General features: G+C 52.1%; 2 protein-coding genes across 8 annotated transcripts in view; one reads left to right on the top strand and one right to left on the bottom strand.

Annotated features, from left to right (window-relative positions):
* PLA2G2C (phospholipase A2 group IIC) overlaps positions 1-6,242 on the bottom strand; it is a 31,446-nt gene extending 25,204 nt beyond the window's left edge. The window contains exon 1 of one of the 3 annotated variants that reach the window (XM_002685790.7): positions 6,159-6,242. The gene's annotated coding sequence lies outside the window, so the exon portion shown is untranslated. Of the gene's footprint in view, positions 1-1,427; positions 5,777-6,158 lie in introns of those variants that run through there. The other 2 variants (XM_015460897.3, XM_015460902.3) reach the window with 2 other exon arrangements.
* On the top strand, positions 5,837-13,854 carry UBXN10 (UBX domain protein 10). Of its 5 annotated transcripts, none has more exons than XM_059879959.1 (3): positions 5,837-5,929; positions 7,118-7,265; positions 10,770-13,854. In XM_059879959.1, the coding sequence occupies exon 3, from the start codon at positions 10,785-10,787 to the stop codon at positions 11,628-11,630; it is 846 nt and encodes a 281-aa protein (XP_059735942.1). In that variant the 5' UTR covers positions 5,837-5,929; positions 7,118-7,265; positions 10,770-10,784; the 3' UTR covers positions 11,631-13,854. The 5 variants fall into 5 exon arrangements, with proteins under 5 accessions (XP_059735942.1, XP_002685835.2, XP_059735939.1 ...); XM_059879956.1 differs by having other exon boundaries at positions 5,857-5,929; positions 7,065-7,265; XM_059879954.1 differs by having other exon boundaries at positions 5,861-5,929; positions 7,062-7,265.
* Positions 13,855-16,657: the final 2,803 nt, after the last annotated feature.

Here is a 16,657-nt window from a genome sequence, read left to right as displayed (position 1 = left end):
GAGTCGGACACGACTGAGTGACTGAACTGAACTGAAGTGAATGACCTCAAATTTGTTTTCTGCATCTATTTACTCCTCACTGCAACCCTTCCAGGTAGGACCTATCATTTCTTCACTTGAGAGTTGAGAAACCAACTCAGAGAGGAGACATGACCTGAAACAGATCCATGTGGCTTACCAAGTTGGGGGTGGGGGTGGCGTGCAGGACAAGCCCATGGTCCCAACTCCAAATCCATGTTCCTTCCCCCTCGCTTGGCACCCCTGCCTAGACCTCTTGTCCGTGAGGCCTTCTGGAGGCTACAGAGCTTTTCCACAGACACTGACCTCCACAGCTACAACTTAGGCAAGACAGACGTGGTCCTCTCCCTTTGACTAATCATTTACGGGGGATTTGAACCAAAGCCAAGGGCACAGGATCAGAGGCACAGAGACTTGATGAAGGGGGAGACAGAGCAAGTAGGCGGGTCCCTAAGAGCGACTCTCTCAAACCCATCAATTCATCTTCCGTGGGCAGTGATAAAACATTGCTCGGTTTTTTCTCCCCATGGAGAACAGAAGGAGGAAGGAACCTGCAAGGTCCGTAAGGGTCACCATTATGCTGTTCACCTGGAGTCCAGCTAGCCCTGTGCCGGGCACTGACTAGCACTAAAAATACGGCTCACGTGTATCACGTTTACTTTCTACGTGGCACAATTCTGAGCACTTCACATGTATTTAAACATTAAGTACTCGTATCTAGTCCTCAGCTAGATAAGTACTGTCATTCTCTTTGTTTTTCTGATAAAGAAAACTAGACGTGGAGAGATGTGCAGTAATCAATATTGGATCGAATGAATGAATGGTCTGAGTCCTACCATGCTTCAAGTCTCATAAATAAAAGCAAAGCTACAACCATGGAGGACCAGAATGAGGCCAAGCCTGGCACACATGATCAACCGCAGTTCACGGACAATGGGATGGAGACTGGCAGAGGTTAGGTGTGTTGCCCTGCAAACTGACAGAGCCAGGGCTTAATCCAGGTGTGTCTGAGTCTACTTTGTTTTGGTTTTGTTTGCCACATCACGAGGCTCATGGGCTCTTAGTTCCCCAGCCAGGGATCGACCCCATGGCCCCTGCATCTGACCATCAGGGAAGTCCCCAGGTGTGTCTGACTCCAATCTCAGCACCCCGAACCCCCTTAGCAGTTCTCTTGCTCACCCGTGGGTCACTGAGCCAAGCCCTCTAAGTATCCAAAACACAGCTGAGAAAACAAAACTGACAACCCTGAGCATCCAAGCACACGGCACAAGGCTCTTACGGCAGACAAAATTCTAGCAAGAGAATCAGCCTCTTTTTCTCAGACCCAGAAGTAGGACAGGCATGACAAGCAGTGGCTGCTCTTAGCAGGAGGCAAGGGAGAGAGAGGAGTGATTAAAAGGATAACTGACCGAGCCCGTGAACCTGGGGCTGTGAGCGCGGGGCAGATGGCTGCAGTCACGTCAACAGTGTCTCACCTGGGGTGTAGTTAATGTCTTCCAAGCCCCAGGAAGACGTTGCATTGTGCAGAGTCGGCCACTTCTTGGCAGAGCCACTGAAGCTCCCCGAGCCTTGGCGTCTTCATCTGTGGGGCGGAGACAATAATCTGGCCCCCCATGGACTGCCGGCAAGACTCAGCAAGCTCCCGATGGTAAAAGCACTTGGTCAACAGTAGCCAAGGTGAGTTACCATGTCTGGTATGCTTTGCTGAAGGACACTGAGAAGCAGGCGATATATTTTTGGATATTTTCCAACCATATGGCAGAAATAATATTAAAAAAAAAACAGCAGCAGTGCTTCAAGGGGCAAATTTCATTCTCTAGAAACTTCTCTTGCAGTGCCCTCAGGAAGCTGATTCATCGGGAGGCACGACTGACTGTGCCAGTCTCTTGGCCTCTTTACCAGAAGACCCACCCAGTGGACCTTCTGCTTCAAGGCTATCTGTGATCTCAATAGACATGTCTAATGAGATTGAGGACAGACAGAGTGGGACATGGGGGCACAGACACCAAAATCCACAAGTCTCTACTTGAAAAACAAACAAACGAAAAGGCCAATTGGTCTCTGGGAACAAGCTGCTAAGGAACCGAAGCTCCTGCCTTCAGCCCAGCCCTGGGAGAGGCTATTCCCACTTCAAGCCACATACCCTCAGTGGGGGTACCAATGGGCAACTTGCAGGATCTCTCATAGAAAAGTCAGTTTGTGCAATCAACATGACCACTGCCGTTACTCTAATTCCCATTTGCTACACACCTACCACAAAGCAGGGGACACAGACACAGGCAACTTCCTGCCCACAGGGAGCTCATAACCGACTGAAGGGGAGGTGCCCTGTGAGACGAGAACCACAGGGCAATGGACTTAACCCTCACCGAGCATTTACTGCTTGCCACACACTGTGCACTGTGCTAAGACCTTTACATGCATTATCTCATTTCAGCCTCACAGCAATCCTATTCTTATCATCTCCACTCTAGGATGTGAAACTGAGGTCCAGAGAAGTTAAAGCATTTACCCAAGGTGGCCAGCTAGCCACCTAGCTGGTGGCTGGAATTCAGAGTCAAGTGGTGGAGCTGGAATTCAGACTCAAGCCTTGATCCCAGAGGTCACGCCTGCCACCTCTCTTCCAGCACAAGAGGCGGGTACAGGGCAAGTGCCAGGTGGGAATGCCAGGGGGGGAGATGAGGCTGCAGGGTACACAATGGGCTTCAGAATCAGCCAAACTGGGGTTCAACACTGCTCTGCCAATCGTTAACTTGGGGGGCTCTGAGGCTCAATTGTTTTTTGCAACTACATTGGTAAGGAGGAGAGTGATGAAGATCAGAGGAGCTGACCTAGTAAAGTCCACGGTGCCATCTTTGGCATGTTCCACTGGACTGAAAGGGATTAGAGAAAGCACAGGATGGCGTGGGGGGGCAGGTATGGTCAGGAAAGGCTTTAAGAAAGTGGTGATTTTTAAGAAGAGTCTCGAAGGGTCAGTGAATTTGGATTAACTTCAAGGAAGGGACCAGGGTCAGGGCAGGCAAGCATGAAGACCCTGAAGATGAAAAAGCTGAGGGTGCATTTGGGGAACAAGCTGGCTGGAGCCCAGGAAGAGGGCTGGGGAGCAGAGAGACCCAGGGCTGTAAAGGAGGTGAGTCCACATGCAAACCCACCGGGCAGTGATCCGTGGCCATGTTTACTGAGAATCCACTTTGTTATGTGTGCCAGAGACCCGGCATTGCAGGGTTCATCCTTTAAAGACATCCTCTTCAAAGAAGGAGGTGAGACAAAAGCACAGAGTCAGCCTTCTCTTTAAAAAGCAGGCAGACACAGCAACTGGTTGGCCGGCCTCCCCTGCTTCCCTTCCCTGCAGCCTCCCCCACCAGAGCTGTGCATTCCACGGCCCCTGCGAGCAAAAGGCACAGGCCGCTAAAGATGAAACAGACCCCGGGCATAAGCACGGTTTCCCTGTGCGCCCACACGGGGACACATCCACACCCACAAACACACTCACTCACACACACACAAACAGGGTGAGAAGCCAATTTGATTTTCCAAAGGATTGCATAATCCTTAGGTGATATTAAAATAGCTGATGAAGAATCCACTTTCATCTTTTTTGGGGTGGGCGTTGAAGGGCTGAAGAGCCTGGCTTAGATATTTTCTGACAGAATCATTTACAAGAAGCAAGCCAGCAGCACAGAGCTGCAGAACCATCGGCTCCAGAAACCTCCACCTTCTGCACCCTCGTGGGTCCTTAGATGCCTCCCTGCGTGTGCAGGGCGGGTGAGGGGGTGACCCGCACAGGAAGCCTACCCAGCCCAGGCCCCTCTCCAGCTGCTCCCACAGATCAGGTGCTTCTTTTCTGAGATGGGACGAGACACCTCTACTGAAACAACCCCCCACCTTCCCCAGGCTCCCAGAGAACTTCCGGTCCCTGCCAGTCACTTGGCTCATAATCACGTCCGGCCTGCACTGCTCTTCCAGCCTTGACTCAGACTGTGCTGAGAAGGATCTGATTTGTAACTCCTTATGGCTGTGCGACTTGTCTTCTCAGCCAAGTGTGAACATCTTGCTGGAGGGTCGGGGCCGTGCTCCATTAGAGTCCTGGGTCCACATATCCGAGCTAGCCACAGCAGCAAATGTATCGCCATCAGGCTGCACAGTGAATCTGAACTCCTCCTTCTGATGATATACGGCTCTTGAATGTCTCCTAATAATATCTTCTAATAATCTGTGTGAAAGTGTTAGTTGCTCAGTTGTATCCGACTCCTTGTGACCCCGTGGCTTGTAACCCACCACATTCTTCTGTCCATGGAATTCCCCAGGCAAGAATACTGGAGTGGGTTGCCACGCCCTCCTCCAGGGGATCTTCCCAACTCTGGGATCGAACCCAGGTCACCTGCATTGCGAACAGATTCTTTACTGTCTGAGCTACCAAGTCCTCGGATGATACAGTTGCTAGTCATTCCTTTGGAATTTCAAGAGTCTAGAACAGGGCCTGGCAGACTAAAGAGTCCAGGGAGGATTCCTTCTGAGGCTCCCTTAGTTCCATCTTGGAAGAACACTTTCATCTATTAAGTTGGGATTTGAAGGCTAGGTGGGCATGAGGCAAAGGAAGGGGATGAAGGGTTGTGGAGAGTGGCGAAGAACGTTCCAGGCAAAGGATACAGCAGAAGCGAAGGGCTGGAGTGTGGCGAAGCTGCGGACCGGTGGGGACCCGCGGACAGGGGGCAGGCTTCAGGGCAGCCCTGGAGCAGCCGTTGGTCTTAGAATCAGAGGACGGGTCCCCTCTCACTGGAACCAGAGGGAGAGAGAAAAGCAAGGAGACAGAAGTAGGCGAGTCTGCGGCTCTGAGGGCAGAGAGCTGAGGAAGCTTCCATCTGACGGCTTCTATTTTCTCTCTGAAGAGGGAGAAAGGTTACCTTCTGAGCAGGCGGAGGAATGGGGAGAGGTGAGAGATTCCAGGAGAGAGGACAAGGTTTGAAACAGCCCGTGGGAAGAAAGGAGTCAAAACTGAGCTGGAAGGATTTCTGTGTTAAGGCTGAGGGTCCAGTTGAGGTTGGAGACCGCAAATGTCCATGACATCACCGCCTGTCAGGATTTCTTCAGGACCTTGGTGTGGGTGGACTGGCTGGGATTTCATCTGGTGGGAGTGATGGAAAGACCACAGGACGGGGCACGGACTCTGGCGAGGGAACAGCTGAGGCAACGGAGCTGGGATTCGACAGGGTAGGGAAGACGCAGGGTGATGGGGAGAAAGCAGAAAAGGCCATCAACAGGCCTCTGGAAGGCCTTGGAAGACAAGCATGGTAGAAGTGGCTGGAGTTAACCAAAGCTGAAGGAGTGGTCAGGAGGGTCAGCCGGCTGCAGATGTAGTTACAGGAGGGTTTTGGATGTGGCCTGGGAGTGGCAGGCTGATGGGGAAAGGAGGTCAAGAGGCAGGTGTTGGCAGGGCGACACTGAGATAAGGCACATACATCAGGCGGACAAGGGGTACCAGACCCAAACAGATGCCCTTACAACAGCGGCTGGGATTCGCGGGTTCCCAAGAATCAGCCAGTTCAGCAGCTTCATCTGAAAACCCGGGACACTGAGGTGGGTCAAGGCCTGAGCCACTTCTCACAAAAAGGGTTTGAGGCAGGCAGGAGGCCGCTCCCAGCCCCAGGCCAGGGCTCCTCTCCCCTGGTGCCCTCTCCCCCTAGGAGATGAGCAGCCAGGCAAGCCACGTGAGGAGAGGAGACAGGGGAGGCCAGGCACGGGTCCCAACCCCCTCACCGCTACCGCTACCGCACCCAGCCCCTCCCCACCCGCTCTGGCCGGTCAGACCGGAAGCACGTGGCCGCCCAGCCGCGTGGTTGCCCGGGAGACCCGGGCTGTTTACCCGTGGGCTGGGCCCTGCCGCCTACAGCAGATGGAGCCGCGCGGGGAGGTGAGCGCGGCCGGCTGGGCCGCTGGGCGGGCCCCGGGGGCTGTCTTCTGCCTCCCCGGGGGCCTGGAGGGGCCAGACTCGAGCCCCGGAGGGCTCGTCCATCCCCCGACCCCGGGGAAGGCCTCCCCAGAGCAGGGCCCAGGGGCGAATCCCGGGAGACAGGCTGGGGTTCCAGGAGGGAAGGGGCTACTCCCCAGGGGCAAAGCCAGCTCAGCTGGCCAGAGCTCACCGTTGCCGGAATGGGACGGTTCCCGGGCTCTGCTGAAGCCGAGGGGCCTTGGAAACCGTTGGGCCATGTCCTCCTGGCTGGGCAGTACAGACCGGACGCAGACTGAGGGACAGGCGGACGTCCTGTGACACGGGCAGAGGCCGGAACCCGCTCTGAGCCTCCCCCAGACCAGTGCTCTTTCACCCAAGTCAACTGGCACTTTCTAGAGGCTCTTTCTTGCCCCTCCTCCCACATTGCTCCTGCTGCCCAAGCTAGCTTCCTTCTGGAGCTGCCTGTACTTGGGAAAGAGTTGAGCTCTTCCGCTCCACCAACCCCTGATCCCTGCTCCTCACTGCTGTTGGAATCATCCCCAATTCCTTTTCCAAACCTTTGATCACTTGGTGGCCCTGTGGTCCTGTTTCTCCACTCCCCCCTTTTGAACGTGGCTCTCTGCACAGGACAGTGTATTCTAATCATTAGTCCCGGGCAGAACTGGGAATGGTACCAAAGTGTTCTCATTTTCAGGCCAACTGTCCTCTCCTGATTCTTCTGAGTGTTTTCATCCTGAAATCTTCACAAGGAGGGGTGGGAATTGGCAGGGGAGAGTATTAACTGATAAACATTTTTAGAAGACCAATTCAAAACAAATGTATGTATTCTTGGTATATACCAGCAGATGGTATGTGGGTGCTTATTATTTTATTGCATTTATCGTAGGCTTAGATTTGGGTTGTGAGTGATATAGGGTGGTTTGACCTGCTAGGGGGAGGTCGGAACCTTTGGGAAGCAGGAATATGACTTTAGCTTCTCCAGTCAAAATTCTCCTTCTTTCCAGCTGATTTGGTAATTAATCCTAAGAAATGGGCACCTGTCCTTTGGCGGTTCCTTGGGAACAGTTATCAACGTTTGTTTTCTGACTCCTAGCAGGCCTCTGGGTACAGCTATTATGTTTTAAGTAAACAGGCCACTTGCCTATTCAGCTGGCAGCTTGACGGAAGCCTACGCCTAGATCCTGTCAAAAATCACTTTGTGGTTGAGAATGTGCCAGGCCCAGAGGTGGTGAGCTGAGCTGAGCAGGGTTGACGACGGCTGTGGCAGAAGCCTCCCAGGTAGAGTGTGAGACCCAAGGTGAGACTCTAAAGGCACCGCTGGCCCAGGTCCCCAGACACCTGTCTCCCCCACCTCCCCTCTCCCTGCGGGGGAAGCTGGGGAGAGCTGGTGTTCCCTCCACGTAGCAGATGGTCCCTGCACTCGCGAGGAGGCAGAGGGTTATGAAAGCAGGTTCGATGGAACGCTTTTACCTGAAGGAGGTGTTAATCTCTAAATAACCATGAGTGGGCTTAGAGGAATTAGTCATAATTGAGGATTTTTTTCCCTCTGAGATAGCTCAAAGTCATGTTATCTTATGACCAGGGTGTCTTGACTATGACACCCCCTGAACATGGATAATTATATAGCACCAAAAGGTATAGAAAGTGCATGCACACAGTCAAGTTTTACTGTTAAAAATAATCCAGCAGAGAGCCTGCGAGAACACATGACTTTCCCCATCAAAGTTGTTAAGGAAGAGGTTTCTAAGTTACCAAACTTACTGACAGTTAAACCTTCCCCAGGCATGTGTGGGAGTTAGAAGCCAAGTCTGTGATAATTCTGTAGAAGCTGTGGCGAATTAATAGCCCTTCCTTGAGTGGGGGAGGGTGGGCAGAGAGGGGGAGTCAGCTTCCCAGTTGAGCTTCTCTTTGGCAGAACAGTTGGGCAGTTCTGACCTTCCTGTGCCGCCCTGAGTTCAGCTGCAGAGCTGCTTAATTACAAGCGAAAGGCTTTAAAATTGAAGGGGAAAAAACCCCACATTCTTCACAGTTGATCAGAAAATAGATTAAATTAACAAGGAGTTGGGCAGGCATTTTTTTTTCTTTTTTTTAATGCCGAGAAGGCTCCCAAACTCCCCAGCAGCCAGATTGAGTGTGAAAGACGAAGTGGGAACTTGGGAGTGTGGAAAGGCTCAGGCTGTGAGCAGAGTGGAGTACACACAAGGGCCTTGGAGTTAAGACAGAGCAGACTTTGAGCTGAGTAGGACTTCAGGAATACATAGGAATGTTGCGTGTTTGTTTTAGCTGTGGTTTTAGTAGCGAGGAAGGCCAGACACCCTCAAATTAGGCAGTGATAGTAATATGCACAGAATGGGAATACTGGGGTGCAGAACTAAGAGGCTTGAGTTGAATCACTCAGGGTTGTGTGATGAAGGCAGCTTGGAGTAAGTCAGCGAGAAGTAAGTATATGATTAAAGTGTGGGACTGGGAGGACTCCCTGGTGGTCCAGCGGTTAGGACATGTGCTTTCACTGCTGAGGGCCCAGGTTCGATCTGTGCTCAGAGAACTAGGATCCCACACACCTTGTGGTGTGGCCACAAATAAATAAATAAAATGTGGGAGAAGAAGGGACACATGAGAACACTTTTTTGGAGACAGTTGCATATGCAGTAGCTCGTTGGAGTCCACCTTTTGGCATTTCTGAGCAGTGAGGGGGTAGACATGCGTCCCGTGAGTCACCCAGCTAGTGAGAGGTGACTGGGAGGGGACCCACCGCAGGACCTCCTGGAGAAGAACTCTGAGGCAGCTGGTAAGACTTTGAGACCTTAAATAATTGAAAGCACTAAACAAACAGGAAACCAAAAGCAGAAAGCCGAAGCCTTTACAAGTCTGGTTTTTACAGCCTTGCCTACTCTGCCTCATATTACCGTCCTCCTGTTGCAGACAAAGAGACTAAGGTTTAGAGCTAGTTACATAATGTTTTCAAGGTCACGCAGCTACTCCTATAGATGAAGAAAGCAATGTACCAGAAATGTCAACAGCTACCAAAGAAACAGAACGTGATCGGTGGTGGGGGAGAGGCCAAGCTTGGTCCTTGAGAACTGGGTATTACGGACCTGGGTTCTGTTTCTCAGGCTGGCTTGATGGCCTTGGGGCTTCACTCTTCCTTTCTGTTTTGTTTGTTTGTTTACTTATCTAGCTGTGTCTGGTCTCGGTTGCATCATGTGGGATCTTTGATGCGGTGCACAGACTCTGGTTGCAGCATGCAGGCTTAGTTGCTCCATGGCATGTGGAATCTTAGGTCCCCAAGCAGGGATGAAACCCACGTCCCCTGCGTTGCAAGGTGGATTCGTAATCACTGGACCACCAGAGAGAGTCCCCACACTTTGTGTGGCTCATGAGCTAACAGGGCTTCCCTGGTGGCTCAGACAGTAAAAAATCTGCCTGCAACACGGGAGACCTGAGTTTATTCTGGGTCGAGAAGATCCCCTGGAGGAGGGCATGGCAGCCTACTCCAGTACTCTCACCTGGAGAATCCCCATGGACAGAGGAGCACGACGAGCCTGCAGTCCATGGGGTTGCACAGAGTCGGACACGACTGAGCAGCTAAGCACGAGCTAACAACCGTGTTTAATGGTTGAGAAAAAGAGAAGACTCTTCCGTGCCACATGAAAACGATACGAAATTCAAATGCCAGTGTCCATAAAGGCAGTTCTCTTGGAGCAAAGCCACACCCGTTCATTTCCACACTGTCGATGGTGGCTTTCACACTACACAGGCAGAGATGAGTAGCTGCGACAGACTGTGGCCCACAGAGCCAAAAATATTTACTCTCCAGCCATTTATGGAAAGGGACTGCCGACCCCGGTCTGGAAGCCGAATCCTCCCTGAGTTCTGGCCAGTGAGTGGACCAGCAATGGGGTCTCCTCTCCTCCCCTAGCCTGGTGACTGGGGGCAGCAGAGGGTCATTGCATGAAGTGACGTGCACCGAGCCACACAAGGTTGAATGAAAAGAAGCTCTGAGGAGATGGGAAAAGAGGGAGGAAAGGATGGAGGGAAAACCGGGGTGGCAGAGAGGGGCTCTTCCCCAGTGAGGACTGGGCCCCTCCTCTGTAAGGAGTGCACACCGCTTGTGGGTCTAGCTTTCAAGTCTTAAGTGAAGCTGAGCGTGGTTTCCTGGCTGGGCAACCGAACAGGATTCCTTGCCCTCTTTGGAACAAAGGGAACCCCTGGTGGCTCAGACTTCTAGTCAAGAATCCACCTGCAATGTGGGAGACCTGGGTTCTATCCCTGGGTTGGAAAGATCCCCTGGAGGAGGGCATGGCAACCCACTCCAGTATTCTTGCCTGGAGAATCCCATGGACAGAGGAGCCTGGCCAGCTACAGTCCATGGGGTTGGAGAGTCAGACATGACTGAGCAGCTAAGCGCTCCTGCGTCGTAGGCAGTCTCCTGCATCCCGAGCGGATTCTTCACCACTGAGCTACCAGGGAAGCCCAGGCTCTCTCTGGTGCAGTACTTTTATTTTTGTCATAGCAGTTGTTGCTCTTTCAAAAGATCTATTTGCTGTGGGGTTACCACCAGTCTCTTCTCACTGTAATATTTTGAGTTGCAGGGACTTGGGTTCGCTGATACCTTCCAATGCCTGGAGTGAATGAATGAATGAATGAATTGCAGCTTCTAGAGAGAAGCTGCTCTGTACCACCCCTCCCCCTGCCCCCACTGTGGCTGGTCGTTATTCTGGCCCCTGGGGAGTGGGACGGCTCAGGTCCAGAGTCCCAGAACATTTAACCCATGGCCTCCTCTTTTCTCCTGCTTCCTTAGGGCTGTTGAGAAGCCATGGCCACAGAAGCCCCTGTGAATATAGCCCCCCCTGAATGTAGCCCTGTTGGCAGCACGGCGACCGACAGCTTCCCTTGGCAGCCAGACTCACTAAACATGCATGTCACGAGGCCCAAGTCTGCCAAGGGACGTACTCGGCCAAGACTGCACAAGCGCCTGGGCATGGAGGGGTGTTCTGGCCGTGCCCCAGCTTCTCTACCTCCAGCAATTCCCTGCGAGTCGCCGAGCAGCCATAAACCCGGAGCCTGCACCCCCGGATCCCCAGATCAGGGAGCCCCCGGCGAGATCCCGGAGCTGCTGCAGCAGGCGCCCTTTGGGGTGTCCTCTTCCCTCAATAAATACCCAGTCCTCCCTTCCATCAACAGGAGGACCCTGGAGGAGGGCGCCCTGGAGACTGTCGCTAAGAAGGCCGGCTCCCTGCAGCTCAGCAGCGCCCAGGCTCTTTCCCAGGAGGAGGCCTGCACCATGAAGATGGGTGAAAAAGATCCCCAGGCTCAAACCTGTTCCCCAGAGAGGAGAGTCCTCGTGCGGACCGAGAGACAGACCTCCTCCAGGGTCGGAGACCTGGAAGAGCCATCAGATCAAGAGCCAAGACTGCTGCTCGCCATCCGCTCACCCTCAGGCCGAAGGTTCGTCCGCCACTTCCGGCCAGCTGATGCCTTGCAGACCGTCGTGGCCGTGGCCGAACACAAGAACAAGGCTGCCTACCGACACTGCAGCATTGAAACGATGGGCGTGCCCAGGAGACGTTTCTCTGACCTCAGCAAGTCTCTGCAGGACTGTGGAATCCCCAACAAGTCGGTGCTGGGCATCTCCCAGGAAGAGGGGGAAGGTTGGTCCTGAGTCCGCAGCCATCGAACCGGGGTCCTGGGTGTCTCAGCGAGGCGCGTGCATGGGTGCCACAGCCTCCCCAGCAGCTTGCTTCCAAGTGCCATATGGACCTGGTGCACCTTCGGCTCCTGGGATGCCCGCCCTCCAAGCATCTTCTTCGGAGCCATGAAATCTACACACGCAGCAAATGCGTTAAGAAGATTCTCTTCCTGTTGTTCAGTTCTCTCCATCGCTGGAGTGAACTGGCAAGTGACCAAGGCTGTTCCCTGAAGAGCTGTGCCCAGGCCTCCTTTGCTGCTCAGGTCCTTCCTGGAGCACCTGGTTGCCTTTACAATGAACTTGCACTCGCTTGAAGCCAGTGGTTCGCCTTTCTGTATTTGATGCAGGATTAAACACTTCCCAGAGAGGATTCTGGTCTGTTAAATAACCAGGGTTGAGGAAGTACTGCACTGGCATTTGCGTTTCTTGCAGGCATCTTTAAGAAGCAGGCAGTTGACCTTGTTTGGGGAGCAGCCCCTCTGCCAGGCTTGGGTGGCTTGGGTTCTTGGGGATTACCGTTCGTATGAGGTGGTTTCAGGGGAAAGAATAGGTCTTTTGCTAATACAGATCCCCCAGCACATCAACATTTCCGAGAGAGCCCAAGAGCTGGAAAATAAATCCCTTCCATAAGCAGCGAGTAGCCAGGAGCCACTTAATATTTTTAACAGAGTCTGACCAGGTTTACAATTTTGGGTAGCTGCTCTCTGTGCACAAAACTTCCCCCAGACTGAGAAAAGCCAGCAGCATCTGACATCCTTGGCATTTGTCAGTGGTGGTATTGTTTGTTTTTAAACGACACAAAAACCCACAAGTCTGCACAAGTTTGTAGGAAAGGCCCCCTTGGCTGATCTGGGTGTGGATATTCTGTTTTATCCCCCAGTTTCAGGGTCTCCCAACTTCAGGCACAGAAACGCCCTGGAGATAACACAGGTGCCCCGTTCTCCGAATTAGAATCCCCTGGAGGGAGAGGGCGCCTGGGTTTGGCGTCGCTTTGCCGCACCTGTGCTGAGACCACGTGCCCAAGTAAGTGTCTGGTCGATCAGCATGACGCCTGCAGCTGTGTGGCAGGCCCCCGAGCCTTGTTTTTCCAGCTCTGAAGTGCTGACGTGGAAATCTGCCAAAGCTTCCTCGTGTGGTGAGCTCAGCAAGGCTCCCATGTCGCATCTGGATCCCCTTTATGGCCAAATCACCATTCAGAGCGGGGAACACTTGTCCTCCCAGAGCCCTGCTGTCAGGAAGCCCTGAGTACTGATAAGCACCCCTACTTGCTAGGTACACAGAGAAGGCAGGACTTCCAGAAGCACAGCAGCAAGTGCATGTCAGGACTTCTCTGGTGGTCCAGCAGATAAGACTCCAGGCTTCCAATGCAGGGAGCGTGGGTTCAATCCCTGGTCAGGGGACTGAGATTCCACGTGCTGCCAAAAAAGCAAAACAAACCAAAACCAGGTGCATCTTATGCATAGATAAGGCCTGCAGTTGGAAATGTTACTTCCAGCAAAGCGATAACGCAGCCCTGGAGATTAACACCAGCATCATTTCTCTGAATAAGGCTTGCCTTGTCCCAAACTGCATCCCACACCACCCAGATCATTCTAGAATAGGCTATTTTGGAATGTTTTGCAACATTTCTTAATGCCATTTTGGTTAGCCACTCCTCTGATTGCAAAGGTCAGCCAGGGCGGGCAGTGCCTTGGTCAGGCCCCCGCCACTGGCCACATCCTCCGGCCACTGACCATGCAGAGGGGCCAGGGGCCAGGTAACTCACGCCTGGTACTCACAGTCCAGGAGTTTCGCCTCCCACCCAGGACTGGAGCACAGAACTCTGCCTCTGATTTCGGAGGCTAGAGGAAGAGCCTCCCACGAAATGACACCTACTCTGTGGTAAGAATAAAATCCCACCCACCTGGGACTTGGTAATTTCTCCAGGCAGGAAATCTTTAGAAAACTGCAGTGAAATGGAGCATGCTTGAAGGAGTTAGAATGTTGTGCACTTGGGGATTTGCTGCTGCTACTAGCTTAGAATTTTGGGGTGGTGGGAAAAAATTGGAAAGCATAAAGCATAGAAATATTTTAGTATTTTTGGGGATCTGTTAATAAAGCTAGATTTGAAACTCCTTAATAGGCTTTTTGTGTGTGTGTGTGAGAGGGGACAAGACAGGACAGTGCTAACAATAAAAGTCAATGTACATGAAAATGAGTTGGCAGAGAAGTGCGTCTTCTTAGTTCAGCCCAAGACTTCAGCCACCACACTTGGCTCGTGGACAGACAGCTGCATGGACGCGGTCTGCAGTTTTCTCCTTGGCAAAGCACTTGGCTCTGCTATGAGTTCCACGTCTTCTTTCCCAGGCACTCCAGATGTCTCCCCTTCCCAAAGCTGCTGATCTCAGCTCATAGCAGAGCACTGTGGTGGTTTAGTCACTAAGTCGTGTCCAACTCTTTGCAACCCCATGAACTGTAGCCTGCAGCACCTCTGTCCATGGGATTTCCCAGGCAAGAATAATGGAGTTGGTTGCCATTTCCTTCTCCACAGGGGCTCTTCCCAACCCAGGGATCAAATCTGATCTCCTGCATTGCAGGGGGTCTCTTGCATTGCAGGCAGATTCTTTACCAACTACGCCAGCAGGGAAGCCTATCAAAGCATTAAGCTTGTTTGTATGGAAAGAGACTTCTGAATTTCTCCCCCAGATCATTCCAGTACTCACTCTCCTCTTGAGGTTGTCAAGAACAGACTGTATCAGAATTTTAGAGTTCTTGGCTCTGTAGGTGGTACTGCCCATCAGATGCCCTGGCCCCGTGGGCTGAGCTGAGCCCAGGACCCAACTCTTGGTGGCCCTGGTAGGTCTGAAGTTGGCCCCTTCTGCGGTAGACTTGAGTGACTCATTTAACCAACAATCACCCAAGGCTCGCCCTGTGCCGTGCTTGCTGGCCAACGATGGCACCCTAGCATGACAGCATTGGCAAGAAAATGTGGAACCACCTTAGACAGTGGACTCCAGGCAGGTGAAGGCGACAGCTGTTGTGGTATCTGGGAGGGCCCTGGAGTAAGGGCCAGGCTGGATGGCGTCTGGTCTTCTCTCTGTCTTGTTGAAACTCAGGGGAGCCTCCTCCCCACCTCTTCTAGCACTGGCCCTGGGATGATCACTCATCAGGGACCTGAAGTTTGCACAGGATAAAGTATTGCATGCCAAGCCACTCCAGCGCATCCCCTGATAAAGTCCAGTAGGTAAATTCATCCTGGCAGCAGAAGGAACAGCAGGAGAAAGAAGTGACTCAGCCCGTAGAATCCAAAAAGTTTTCGCCAACAGATGGCAGGTGGTTCTGACACAACAGTCCCTGCCCTGAAAGTACCCAGGGACCCAGCCCCCAGCCGCAAATCCAGGGCAGTCTTGCTGAAGAGGCGAGGTAAGCGTGACCATGGACCAGCAGCCACCCCTGAGCACCCCATAAAAAGAAAATACAACAAGGCTTGATTCCAGTGCAAAACTTCCAAGACTAGATCACTCTCACTACCAGGAATGACAAAAGCAAGGCCTCCCACACACGAGACTTTGCTTTTGTTCACACCCTACAACCATTTGTCTGATGGCAAAGAAAGCCACCTTGCCCCAAGATGCAAAAAAAGTTTCTCTTTACACATTTTTTAACTAAGGTTTCATCATAAGTTGAGATAAAAGGGTGCACGATTCCCTTTTATGGAACCACATTCCCTTTTGTGGTTCAGGGTATACTTAAGATGAGCCTTTTATGTAGTCGGTGGGTCTACTTTTAGGACTCTTAAACAGAATTGCAAAGAAAACTAGATCACTTTGCTTCAGCGTTAGTTTGGAAATCATTCTGAGAATAACAACAGGCATATCTGTTTTCTCAGTCCCATCAAGACAACACCCCACGATAAAGTTAAGACTTTGAGCATGTTTACCCTCGCCCTGAAACCGGAACCGACCAAACTCCACCAGAGAAGCAGAGAGGGCGGGGGGCCGCTGCGGAGGAGTTAGCTGTCCAAGAGGAGCAGACTTGGTGACTCACTCATCAGCACACAGGACAGTCACTCGCATTACAAACGTGAAGCTGGGTGTTTTATTTTGTGTCCACACTGGCGACGCGACGTTTTCCTTTCCTGATGAGGGCAGTTTCCAGCAGCCCTGGCTGACACCCCTCTGTGTGCCCCTGTCTTCAAACGCTTAAGGAAACAGCAGCCACCCTGATCGGCTGATGCACAAGCCCGGGTCTCTGGAAGTATTTTGGGACACACTTAGATCTCATCTCAAGAAGGTGAACAGCTGATATGACAGCTTCCGATAGGTTCAGTGAAGTGAGCCTCAGTCCCACGGTCCTATGGAGCTGAGCAGACTGTAGGGGTCGGGGTGGAAGGTGAGAGACCAACTCCTGGGCGTTGTTAGTAATCAAGGACGAGATGGTGGTAGCTTGGGCCAGGGTGGTAGTCATAGACGGATTCTGGATACATGATCCATTTTCTTAAAAGACAAGATAGTTTGACAAGTTGTGATTTACCTGAGTGGACTTTGTTATTGTTCAGTTGCTCAGTTGTGTCCGATTCTTTGCAACCCCATGGACTTCAGCACACCAGGGTTTCCTGTCCTTCACCAACTCCCAGAGCTTGCTCAAACTCATGTCCATTGAGTCAGTGTTGCCATCTAACCATCTCATCCTCTGTCACCCCCATCTCCTCCTGCCCTCAGTCTTTCCCAACATCAGGGTCATTTCTAATAAGTTGGCTCTTCGCATCAGGTGGCCAAAGTATTGGAATTTCAGTATCAGTCCTTCCAATGAACATTCAGGACTGATCTCCTTTAGGATGGACTGGTTGGATCTCCTTGCAGTCCAAGGAACTCTCAAGAGTCTTCTCCAACACCACGGTTCAAAAGCATCAATTCCTCAGTACTCAGCCTTCTTATGGTCCAAGTCTCACATCCGTACATGATTACTGGAAAAACCATAGCTTTGACTAGTGTTGGCAAAGTAATGTCTCTGCTTTTTAA

The sequence above is a fragment of the Bos taurus genome, chromosome 2 (assembly GCF_002263795.3).
Source record: "Bos taurus isolate L1 Dominette 01449 registration number 42190680 breed Hereford chromosome 2, ARS-UCD2.0, whole genome shotgun sequence".
In the NCBI taxonomy this organism is placed as follows: Eukaryota; Metazoa; Chordata; class Mammalia; order Artiodactyla; family Bovidae; genus Bos; species Bos taurus.
Note: the sequence above shows the minus strand (reverse complement) of the source record. Positions and strands in the feature narration are given on the sequence as shown.